The 12,930-nt window shown below is 45.0% G+C and overlaps 1 protein-coding gene across 4 annotated transcripts in view; it reads right to left on the bottom strand.

Annotated features, from left to right (window-relative positions):
* The window catches only part of slc2a9l2 (solute carrier family 2 member 9, like 2), a 216,148-nt gene that overhangs the window by 22,912 nt on the left and 180,306 nt on the right, over positions 1-12,930 (bottom strand). For all 4 annotated transcript variants that reach the window (XM_060901254.1, XM_060901255.1, XM_060901253.1 and 1 more), the window contains one exon: positions 7,384-7,511. In XM_060901254.1, the coding sequence (XP_060757237.1) occupies positions 7,384-7,511 (128 nt within the window). The remainder of the gene's footprint in view (positions 1-7,383; positions 7,512-12,930) is intronic.

Below are 12,930 nucleotides of genomic sequence, written 5' to 3'. Positions count from 1 at the left end.
CTTCTCTGTATAGCATTAAAAAGAAACTGAAACAGAATTTTTGAGAAAGCTATTGATATTCAGATTTTGTCTTTGAAGTAATCATTCTGTTTTGCAATATCTACTTAATTAGGCTTTTTCATGTGTGTGTGTTTGTGTTTGTGTGTGTACGTATATACATGCCCGCGGGTTGGCCTCGTGGTTAGCATGTCCGCCTCTCGACTGGGAGATCGTGAGTTCTACTCACGGTCGGGTCATACCAAAGGCAGTCATAAAAATGGTACTGACTACCGTCTGGCAAGACACGCTGCAATGCAGATGCGAGTGGGGAAGTCAAACTTTCCCGGTTACCAGAGGATCAGCCCCCCACCATAACCCTCGTTGTTTAGGCGAGAGGCCAAGGTCTATGGAAACAGAGGTCAGCGCTGCAACCATACACCTGAAAGAGTTGGTTAGTACTGGGACAGGAGACTGCCTAGGAAGACCAGATTCTGGCATGAGAGGGACTTTAACTTGATGGAAACAGAGAGAGAGATGTATGAGGTGAAAAAAAATTAAGGTCCAATTCTAGATCATCTCTCACCACCTTAGAAAGTAGAAGTTGCAAACAGATATGTTTTCACACACTATCTGGTCACACTAACCTTATGAAACCCCACATTGAGACCACCCAGCCTCTTTCAATGATAGTACTGGCTCACAGTGAGACCTCTGAGAGTTCTCTTGAGATCCTGGAGTTGGGTGGAACTCATTGCAAACCAAAGAAGTGTGAATGGATGACAGGAAATGTGGCATCTTTGATTCCACTTGAGAAATAACAGGTAGATCCCCCAAACTGATTAAAGGGCAACACATTGAAGAAGAATCAGCCTTTATTTTGTCACATGTACACACAGCACAGTGGAATTCCTCCTCTGCATTTCACCCATCTGAAGCAGTGAACACATGCATGCACGCACATGAGCAATGAGCACATCCACATATCCAGAGCAGTGGCAGCTACGTTACAGCACCTGGGGAGCAGTTGGGGGTGAGGTGCCTTGCAACCATGAATTGCCTCCCCACGATCCATGAAATGCCTTAGGCCTACCCAAGATCCGAAACCAAAAAAGAGTTTTGGGGCTGGCTGATAGATCTCACTCCAAAAGGAACATCAGGGCAAGCTGGACCCCCTTGTCTTCCAAGGTGTTGCTGGAGTTATGTGAAATTGGGAGCTTGGTTACGAAGAATCATCAGTAGGCTCCCACGCAGACATGAGGAGAACATGAAAACTCCACACAGAAAGACCCCCATTGGCTGCTGGACTTGAACCCAGAACCTTCTTGCTGTGAGGCGACAGTGCTAACCACGACACAACCGTGCCACCCCAGAACTGGTTGTTGATTCTCCTATTTGTTTTTGTGAGATGAGACACACTAAAACCTACTCTCTGAAGCATTTGCATCAAAAAGAAAGAAAGACCAGGTCCCCATTCAAATACTTGTCTCCTGTGTTCATTCACTACCCAACTGACTGGAGGTGTCACAGTAAGTTACTGTATATTTATCCTTGGCACCCACGTGCAATGAACCGGTGCTACAGGTGCTCTAGCCCCTGCCCCTTTTCTGTTTGCTGTCCAAAGTGCCCTTTTCATAGGGACTGTTTTGTTGTTTTTTGTTTTTTTTTATATTTGTAAAAGATAAGTTAGCTCCAACATCAATATTCTCTACAATTTGACAATAATATATGAAATTATAGATTTATAAAATAACGTTTTTCTATGTAAATGCGGGCATCAATCCATGACGTCATGCATTCAGTGAACCTCCGTGCAGAAAGCGCATGCAGGCGGTTGACAGTAGGAGACAGTGCGAGGAACGGCATGGTAAGGTCACACTGAAAGTCTCTTTTCATTTCTTATCTGAACATGCAATATTGTGCAGCTTAGAACACAACAGTAAATGCGTAGGGTTGTTTAACATTTAATGAAGCCACCTAGGCTATATTTAAACCGTTTGCTCCATCCATTTCATTAACGTGGCAGATTCAGAAACTTTAGTTTGAACTACATGGGAAGTGTTGAGTGCTTTGCAACACCTCACTGAACAAAACAACTGGCAAACACAGAAAAGTCCAGAAGAAGCACTAGCATCTGTCAGGAAGCTTTGTGAGTTTTATGAGATTGAGGAAGAGGAGAAATTACTGACGGAACTTAGTCTTTCACTCCTCCTACTCTTGTCTCCCCAGTGTGGCATCCATGCTTTCTGTGCTCAAGGAGAACAATGCCGACTTGGTTTTTCCAGAGCTGGCTGGGCTGCTGAAAATATATGGAACACTACCTGTGTCAACTGCAACAGTAGAGCGTTCCTTTTCAAAGTTAAAGCTAGTGAAGACAAAACTCTGCAGCTTTTGTCATGAAGAAAGGCTGTCAGACCTTCTTCTGCTGGCAATTGAGAAAGATAATACAGTGTTGTCATAGACATTTTCAAGAACATGGCAAACCGAAGACTGCTGCTTTGAAGAATACTGCAGCATTTAGATGGATCTCACACACACACACACACAGACAGAACGTTCAGTTGCAATTGAAATTTAGTTTTGAATAAAGTTAACTTGTGTGAAAAATTTGTTCCAAGTGCCCTTTTTTGAATGTTGAGCCCCTGCCCCTCCAAAGGTCTTTGCACGGCCCTGATCCTTGGTGTTACCATTCTTCTATCCTTTCTGTCCAAAGTAATGAAAGCCAGAAGAATGGAATCTAATATACATGCTGAACATTTGAATGTGGCATTATGCGCAGTTCTGTATGATGGACAGTCAGCTCGAGGATTATTGGCAGAATTGGTCAAACAAAGATGGGGCAGCACAGTGGTTAGCACTGTTGCCTCACAAGAAGGCAAGAAAGCTCTGGGTTCAAACCTTATGGCTGCCTGGGGCCTTTCTGTGTGGAGTTTGCATGTTGTCTGTGCAGGTTTCCTCCAGGTACTCTGGTTTCCACCCCCAGCCCAAAGACATGCGGATTAGGTCAACTGGCTTCTCTAATGGCCCTTTTCCACTACCCTTTTTCAGCTCACTTCAGCTCGCTTCAGCTCACTTCAGCCCGACACGGCTCACGTTTCGACTATCTAAGAACAGCACGACTCAGCTCGCTTCAGCCCTGCTCAGCCCCCAAAACTCGCATGGTTTTGGAGTAGGGCTGAAGCGAGCCAAACCGAGCTGAGTGGGGCTGGGGGCGTGAGGAGACACTCCCCTGTGCACTGATTGGTGAGGAGGAGTGTCCTAACACGCCCACACACGCCCCGCGAGCACGCTGGGATCTGTAAACACCGTAAACCCGGAAGAAGGAGAATTACGAATTACGAGAATTATGAAGCCTTATGCGGGCGGCACGGTGGTGTAGTGGTTAGCGCTGTCGCCTCACAGCAAGAAGGTCCTGGGTTCGAGCCCCGGGGCCGGCGAGGGCCTTTCTGTGCGGAGTTTGCATGTTCTCCCCGTGTCCGCGTGGGTTTCCTCCGGGTGCTCCGGTTTCCCCCACAGTCCAAAGACATGCAGGTTAGGTTAACTGGTGACTCTAAATTGACCGTAGGTGTGAATGGTTGTCTGTGTCTATGTGTCAGCCCTGTGATGACCTGGCGACTTGTCCAGGGTGTACCCCGCCTTTCGCCCATAGTCAGCTGGGATAGGCTCCAGCTTGCCTGTGACCCTGTAGAAGGATAAAGCAGCTAGAGATAATGAGATGAGATGAAGCCTTATGCGCCTCGCCTCATCTATACGCTCTTGCCAGTATCTGTTGGCGTTGTCAGTGACAACAAGCCACAGCACCAAGACCAGCAACACTAACGACTCCATGTCCTCCATGTTTATTGTTTACTCTCTGGGTTGTGAGACTACCGCTTAAAAGATCACTGATGTCACTGTTTGCGCCGCCTAACAACATCACCTGACGTCCACCCACTTTCGCTAACTCCACCCAATGTGTCCACCCACTTCCAGCCAGCACGGTTCAGCGCGGTTGTAGTCGAAATGCAACTCCAACAGCCCCGCTCAGCTCGACTCAGCCCAACTCAGCATGGCACAGCTCAGCCCAACTCAGCCGCGTTGGTAGTGGAAAAGCGGCATAAATTGCCCATCGGTGTGGATGTCAGTGGAAGTGGTTTCTCGTCTGTGTTAGCCCTGTGATTGATCAATTGGCGACCTGCTCTGGGAGTACCCTGCCTCTTTTCCAAAGCCAGCTGGGATTGGCTCCAGTTTCCCCACGTGACCCTGATAAATAAGCGGTACCGTATAGATGATGGATGGTAATCATGATTAAGAAAACGTAGAGTGCAAGAAAAGATCTCGGACCATGGATGATTTTGAGAGGATATGGATATGGAGTTCTGTGTATGGACATGAGGCAGGTGCAGATTCTTTGCTCTGCTTTCTTCAATCATGCCAGTGATGATTTCACTGTATAGACCATATTTCCTTTCAATAAGGATTATAACAATCCCCCCACCCTCCCCCACCAAATTCACAGTAAAAACAAATAGAGTACAACAATGTATAGAGTACAAATACAAGCCCATTCTCGAACAACCATAGTACGATGACAGACAGATATTGAGAGAGACGGGGAGAGATAAAAAGACGACAGCAAAAAGAGAAAAACAGATTTTGTGAAGAAACACTAAATTATCCCTTTTTATGTTTTTTTGACAGCTCCATAAGGAGGACACACACACACAGAGATAAGAGAGAATTTATCCTGAGTGAGTGTGGAGGATGCAAGTGGAGATGCCTTGGTTTTGTATCAGGAGAGTAAATTGGAAAAAAAAAAAGGAAACAGTTTTTATCGTGTGTGTGTGTTTAAACGAGTCGATCTCAGAGTTAATAAACTCTGAATGCTCTTTTGTTTCCACAGATTTTTTTTTTAAGCTTCATGCTCCGAAAGTATAAGTGTGTGTATATAAGGCAGCAGTCTCTGATGGTCTTTCCCCAGTAGGATACATGAGTTTGTTGTTTGTTGAGTTGTTTTATTGTGCTCATCTGAGTGTATAGTGTGCAAGCAAGAATTTGGAGGATTTTGGTCTGCACTATTTCCATTATGTAGCATATCCAGGGATTAAACTGGGAGGACAGGTCAAGCATAAACCTTTGCTTGTTAGGAATAGCAAGTGAAGCTGAGCTCAGTTACTGTAACTTGATCGAAATTTAAATCAAACATTGGATAATACTGATGATAATGACCTAATACAGCTTCCCATCCATCCATTATCTGGAACCGCTTATCCTGTGCAGGGTCGCGGGCAAGCTGGAGCTCAGTTGGCAACAGCTGACGACCAGAGAGAGAGACATAATTAGCACTGTCGCCTCACAGCAAGAAGGTTCTGGGTTTGAGCCCAGTGGCTGACGGGGGCCTTTCTGTGTTGAGTTTGCATGTTCTTCCCATGTCTGCATGGGTTTCCTCCGGGTGCTCTGGTTTCCCTCACAGTCCATCGACATGTGGTTAGGTTAACATGGGGTGGCCTTGGGTTGAAGTGCCCTTGAGCAAGGCACCAAACCCTCAACTGTTCCCCAGGTGCTGTAGCATAGCTGCCCACTGCTCTGGATATATGTGTGTGCTCATTGCTCACTTGTGTGTATGTTCACTGCTTCAGATATACGGGTGCGGTGCCGATCTCTGTTTTGATAGCCCTTGGTCTCTTGCCTATACAGCTAGGGTTACAGTAGGGGGCTGGTAAGGCATACCTGCCAACACTCCCGTATTTCCCCGGAGTCTCCCGTATTTCAGAACAATCTCCCGGCCCCCTCCCGGATTGGCATTTCTCCCGTAATTCTCCCGTAATTTTAAAGGTCTCCCGTGATTCTCCCGTTATTTTGAACGTCAAATAAAATATATTATAAACGTGAATAGCGCGTTTCGCCTATGTCTCCGGTTGCCAGAGATCAGTACGAAAAGTAATCCAGTCTTCCCTGATAAACACCCTGCAATTTCAACTATCTCTGGCAACACACATACACATCTTCCTGAGCTTGCGTAGTTGATCTCTGCGCAGATCATCGAGCTCGCAGGACCGGGAAAAACAACAAGTTTGAGCAATAGTACTCTGTGCTCTCTTTTGTCCTGCAAGATAAACTACACCAAACCTGCTCACAAGTATGCCCCTTCTAAAAATGTTCTAAAAGCGGCTAAGTCCAGAGCTTTTTTTTTAATTTTATTTTTATTTTCTTTCTTTTTCAATTTTCATTTTATTTATTTATTTTTTTTTTCTGTGTGTTTGTGTAGTTTGATGTTTGTTTGAGTGTTTTGTCCGCCGGTTGTGGTGTAGCTCCGGACCCAGTTTTGGGCGTTGGTTCCCTCTAGGCCTTGGATCACTGTGGGTGATGCCTGCGCTCCCAGCTATGGACCGCAGTGAGCTCGCTGCTCATTTAACATCGTGGTTGTCCAGTGCTCTGCGCTTTAATGCTTGGCGTGATGTTCCGAGCGATGTTGCTCGGTGGCGTCACGGCGGCTGTGCAGGCGGTTTGGGACACACCAGCGCTCTGTGTGGCGGAGCTTCTGTGCTTGCTTTGTGGATCCACGGCGTGGTGTTTGAGCGATGTGGCTGACGGTGTCACGGCGGCTGTGCTGGAGATGTGGGACTCGTTTTCATGCGCCTTTTGGTGGGACTGTGGCTGCTACACCACTGGAATTACATCCTGACTCCTACTTGGTGGGCTTTTTATTATTTATTTATTTATTTATTATTTTTTATTGTTATTATTTTTTTTCTTTGCCTATAATTGTAAAGCGTCCTTGGGTTTCTTGAAAGGCGCTATATAAGTTGAAATTATTATTATTATTATTAAGTCAGCCACCTACTTGTACCTACATGCCTCTACAAAAGAATAGGCACACTTACAATACACACTGTCAGAAGACATACAATGTATACAATCAAGGGCATAATCAGTAGCCTACAATAAGTGCGGATGTAAAATTAAAGTTTTTTCCTATGATGTCATTGTCATTTTGTTATTGTGCCATGTTATTTTGCTCTTACTTAATTTTTTAATAAATGTTGGAATGTGGATCAATACTGTGTTCAGAGTATTCACTTTATATACAGTGTGTGTGTATATATGTGCATTATATATATATCCAAAAAAAAATCTCCCTTATTTTGCTACTGCAATGTTGGCAGGTATGTGGTAAGGTCCTCTGGTAACCACAAGAGTTTGACTTACCTACTTGCATCTGTATTGCAGCGTGCCTTGCCAGACGGTAGTAGGTACCATTTTTATGATGGTCTTTGGTATGACCCAACCGCGAGTAGAACTTGCAATCTCCCGGTCAAGAGGCAGACGCACTAACCACGAGGCCAACTCGCGATCACAAGTGGTCACTAGTAGTGTAAAGGTGATGGATTGTTTAAACAGACAAAAGACAGACAGACACACTCCTACCTGTATGAAAGGAAAGACAAGGCCCACGATAAAGTTTGCCAGCCAGTTCACAATTCCAGCGACCAGAAATGCAGCAGGACGATACGTCTGCTCAAACAATTCACTGGTCAGAATGAAGGGAATACCACCTGTGAGAGAGGGAAAGGCAGGAAGAAAGAGACAGAGAGAGAAAGAGTAAAATGTCACTTCCACTAATAGGGATGAGAATTATTATTAATATTCATTGAGGTATTCTCAGTAATTAGTCCCCAGTGCCCCCCACCCCCACCCACAAACACGCATATCTGTCCTGCAGTCCAGACTAATCCCTAGTTTTCCACCTGAGAATGAATATTTGAAGCATCTGGGCACGCACACATACACACGCGCGCACACACAAAATGTGAAAAGTGTCTCTTAATCAGCCGTTAGCAAAGGGCAATTTAACAAAGCCATTTAAGCTCAGTTTACCAGCATTGTACACACTGGATATCAGGCTACATCTAAAATCATGTACACGCCACTCACCGGCCACTTTATTCGGAACACCCATCCACCTGCTGTTTAATGCAGTTATCTCATCACCGATCCCTTGACAGCAGCACAATGCATCAAATCATGCAGATACAAATCAAGAGCTTCAGTTAATGTTCACTTCAAACATCAGAACAGGAAAAATTGTGATCTCAAAGTGTGACTTTCTTTCACTGTGGCATGGGTGTTCGCTTTGAGCCAGATGGACTGGTTTGAGTATTTCAGAAACTGCTGATCTCCTGGAGTTTTCACACACAGCAGTCTCTCGAGGTTACACAGAAGGGTGCGAAAAACAAAAAAAAACATTGAGAAATGCCTTGTTGATTAGAGAGGTCAGAGGAAAATGGCCAGTTTGGTCCGAGCTGTCCAGAAGGATATAGTAACTCATAGCAACTCTTTACAACCATGGTGAGCAGAAAAGCATCTCGGCATGCAACAGCAGAAGACCACCTTGGGCTCCACTCCTGCAGCCTAGAACAGGAATCTCAGACCCCGTCCGCACGTAGCCGAGTATCTGCTAAATCGAAGATATTTTTCTATGTTTTGGCCTGTCATCCACATGAAAACACATCAAAACCGAATATTTTAAAAAACTCCGGGCAAAGTGAAGATTTTTGAAAACTCTGTGTATGCCTTTTGTGTAGACAGAGATAACCGGAGTTTTGCGTTTTAGAACGTCACAATCTGCGCCAAAAAAATGACAACAAATCTGCCCTGACGTCAAACGTGCGACCAGGGGCGTAGCTTGGGTATTGTGACAGGGGGGGCGGTAGATGTTTCAGAGGCCCCCCTACCCATATCTTAGGCTATAGCCTAATAAAATACCGGCGATAAAGGCATTTTTACAATTTCGAAAATGCGACCATAATCTTCAGCAACAGACTCACGCATGACAATAAGTGCAAACTAACAGGCTTTAATTTTATTTCACATCAATTATAAATCATACAGCTCGCTCTGGGTGATTATATCATTCGAACTCTGCAGCACTGCGTAGCGCACTGGAACTGCGCATTGCAAACAAGTACAAACCAGTGGCAAAATATCATTTTCCACAGTGCTAGTACCAGCACATCCGCCTGTCTCGTTCACCTCAGGTGTAGCATCAACCGTAGCCTGGCGAAAATATCTCGTCAGTGGAGCACAGCTAGAAGTCACAGCATCTCTCCTCTGTTGCTCCTCTAATCTTTCTCTCCTTTTATGTGCACCGGATTTAAACCGCCTCATACTTGTTTTAACACTGCTAAGAAAACCGTACCATCACCACACCACAACTCAGCTAGCAGATTAATTCTTTGTTTGAGTAACCATAACATTAGAATCCTGAGCAGCATGGACCACTGCTCAGGGGCAACTTCAGAATCTGGAGGGTACGCATAAACAAGCCATAAGCCTATGTCAGTGCCAGTAGGCCTAGTGTGTCTTACCTTGATATAAGCTGTCTCGTCACAGAAAATAGAATAATTATATAACCATATTCCACGTTATGTGTAGACGCCACCGGCGCAGGCACTTTTGGCCCTTTTCCACTACCCTTTTTCAGCTCACTTCAGCTCGCTTCAGCTCACTTCAGCCCGACACGGCTCGCGTTTCGACTACCAAAAACCAGCACGACTCAGCTCGCTTCAGCCCTGCTTAGCCCCTAAAACTCGCACGGTTTTGGAGTGGGGCTGAAGCGAGCCAAACCGTGCCGAGTGAGGCTGGGGGGGTGAGCAGACACTCCCCTGTGCACTGATTGGTGAGGAGGAGTGTCCTCACATGCCCACACACGCCCCGCGAGCACGCTGGGATCTGTAAACACCGCAAACCCGGAAGAAGAAGAATTACGAATTACGAGAATTTCTGAAGCCTTATGCGCCTCGCCTCATCTATACGCTCTTGCCAGTATCTGTCCGCGTTGTCGGTGACAACAAGCCACAGCACCAAGACCAGCAACACTAACGACTCCATGTCCTCCATGTTTATTGTTTACTATCCGGGTCGTGAGACTACCGCTTAAAAGCTCACTGATGTCACTGTTTGCGCCACTTAACGACATCACCTGACGTCCACCCACTTTCGCTAACTCCACCCAATGTGTCCACCCACTTCCAGCCAGCACGGTTCAGCGCGGTTGTAGTCGAAATGCAACTCCAACAGCCCCGCTCAGCCCGACTCAGCACGGCACGGCTCAGCCCAACTCAGCCGCGTTTGTAGTGGAAAAGCGGCAATAGTGTAAATAAAGTTTGACCAGCATGCCCGGTGATTGGCAGGGGCCCCCCCTAGTGGTGAGGCCCTGGGTTTTTGGCGCCGATGCCCCCCCCAAACTACGCTACAGCGTGCGACCTTTGTTTACTGCAGAAGCCAGATTAAGCATGGACAAAGAGTAATGGATCGGAGTAGTGCCTTGAAAGCGTTAATTATTGTGCAGTAGTGATGTGTCGGTCGCGAACGATCCGGTTCAAAGAGCCGGCTCTTTGAAGTGAACGACGGGAGCCGGCTCTTCAGTGGGAGCCGAGTTGGGGAGCCGAATTAGTTTTTTGTCCTTAGGTGCCTCAGAGAGAGAGAGAGAGAGAGAGAGAGTTCAGCTCAGCTGAAGGATGATTGTCTGACAACCATGATCATTGTTTTGTTGCCGTGAATTCCTAAAGCTCATGATATAAATTGTCGCTCATAAATTGACAGGTTCGGTCGGCAACCGCCTTGGCATGGCCAGATTAAGGATTAAGGAGCATATTTGCTGTTCCAGCGGCTTCTCATTACTGGTGGAGCAGAGTGCGGCACTTTTTTCTCTTTTTACATGCGCTCAAGGTGCCACATATTTTGTTGCACATTGTTCTGTGTTTGTTAAAATAATTTCCAACTTTGCTTCATAGTTTCTTAGGCCTGATTTATACTTAATTTATTTTGCAGCATTTTGTTCAAGGTCGAATGTGAAATAAAGCCATAAAGGATAAACAGTTGATGTCTTCTGTGTATTTTATAATGGTAATATAACACAGTTTTGCATTATGTTTGTGAGAAAATAATTTATTAATTGGTAAGTAAGTTTTATTTCTATAGCTAGAACATTGTTACACTGCTATACTTTACAAAGCTTTACAATGGCTACAAAAACTAAAAAATAAAATGGAAAACATCCTATTGATAAAATATAAATAATAATGTAATTAATTAACTAGTTAATTGCAGCAATTAAATCAAAAATAAAATCTCAGGAGCCGTTTGGGAGCCGAAAGAGCCGGCTCCTTATAGTAAGAAGAGCCAAAAGAGCCAGCTCCCGAAAAAGAGCCGAAATTCCCATCACTATTGTGCAGGTGCTATTCTGATGTGATTAAGGGGTAGGGTTTGGGGAAATAATGCCATCTACAGGTTTGGAATGCTTATGAATGTGATTGAAAACGCAGATGTTCGGTTATGTGTGGAAGGGATTTTTTTTGAAGACGAGGTGGTGTGGATAAAACATTTTTATAAACGGAGGGGGGGAAAATGTTCGGTTTAAAAAATACCCGGCTACGTGTGTACATGGCCTTAGAATCAAGAACAAGTTCCGATGAAAGTGGCCAGTGTGTGTATGTTTAGTGTGAGTAGACTGTTCACATGGAAACTCGGCTAGAAATACTGAAAGAATAATATCCAGATGATGTGCTGTCGCTGTTAAAAAATTTAGTGTGGAACAGCATGGCAGCGACTGAGATTCTGTACCCCCTGGTCATATGGTATCATGCGTCATTGTATTGTGTATCCGGTTCACTAGAGTTTTGTTGGTCATCTTTCAAAGTTTTGTTGATGCAAAGATAGAAAAAGTGTCTGAATCGAAGGAGAAAGTTTTATAGGCTTAATTAACACACACACACACACATATATATCTAATAAGGTGAAAACAGCCAGAGGGTGTGTGTCTAATGAGTGTAGCAGTCTGGGTGAACCTTGCTGTAAGGAACTTTTATGCTGCATGAACTAAATGTGCTAAACACACACTGACACAATGTTGTGGTGTGTGTGTGTGTGTGTGTGTGTGTGTGAGAGAGAGAGATTTGTGGGATTGACTGGGATTTTAGTTGAGGAAAGTTCTGCACTGAGATAATTAAAGGTGTATATGAGTGTGACGAGCACAAATTAATGTGTGTGTGTGTGTGTGTGTGTAGGAATAAGTGCAATAGTTGTGTTAAATTGCAGGAGGGTAAATTAGTGCCTGGACAACAAGTGGTCAGATATTAAGTGAGGGATGGAGAAAAGAATACAAAGATTGAGAGAGAGAAATATGGATGGAGAATGTGAGGGGTGGTAGAGAGGAAAAGAATAAAGGATGATGAGACAATCCAGATGAATAAAACAAGAGCGAGCGAGCGAGAGAGAGAGATGATGATGAGGGAGACAGAAGGAGGGCGAAAAGGAGAAGTGTGAGTGAGTACTAAAAGAAGAATAGAGAGAAGGAAAGGGAGAGGTAGAGAGATAAAAGTCGGAAGCGAGAGACAGAAGAGGAAGAGGGGGATTTAAATGAATTGAACTGAGAGAGAGAGAGAGAAGAATAAAGTGAGAGAAAAGTAGGAGATGCTGTGAGAGAAGGGAGAAAGTAAAAATAGATAGACAGCTAGAGAGATAGAGAAAAGGAGGAGAGACAGGGAGAGCGAGCAAAGTAAGAGAAGACGAGAATGAGAGAGAGAAGGAAAGAGAGATAGATACAGAGATCGAAAGGGTGACAGAGGGAAAGAGATGGAGAAAGAGCAAGGGAGACAGAGAGAGGGAGGGATTTAGGTCTCAGGCAAACTGCAGTATGAGTCATCCTCTTAACTTCAATAGCACACACACATCTTATGGGCCCCCACACACACACCCGCACACCTGCTGCTGCTGTAACTTAAGCACTATCTTACACTTGTTTGTTTGAGTTCTATACACTTGAGTCTCCATGCTAGAAGGACTCCGCAACCACAGATTGGGAGAGAGCGCTCTCCTGCTCTTGTCCTACGTCATCCGAGTAAAAGGTAAAACAAGAACCAAGACAGTGACTGTGTCTCTCTCTTGGCTGACAGTCACATACAACACGATGAA

Source organism: Neoarius graeffei, chromosome 20, assembly GCF_027579695.1.
Source record: "Neoarius graeffei isolate fNeoGra1 chromosome 20, fNeoGra1.pri, whole genome shotgun sequence".
In the NCBI taxonomy this organism is placed as follows: Eukaryota; Metazoa; Chordata; class Actinopteri; order Siluriformes; family Ariidae; genus Neoarius; species Neoarius graeffei.
Note: the sequence above shows the minus strand (reverse complement) of the source record. Positions and strands in the feature narration are given on the sequence as shown.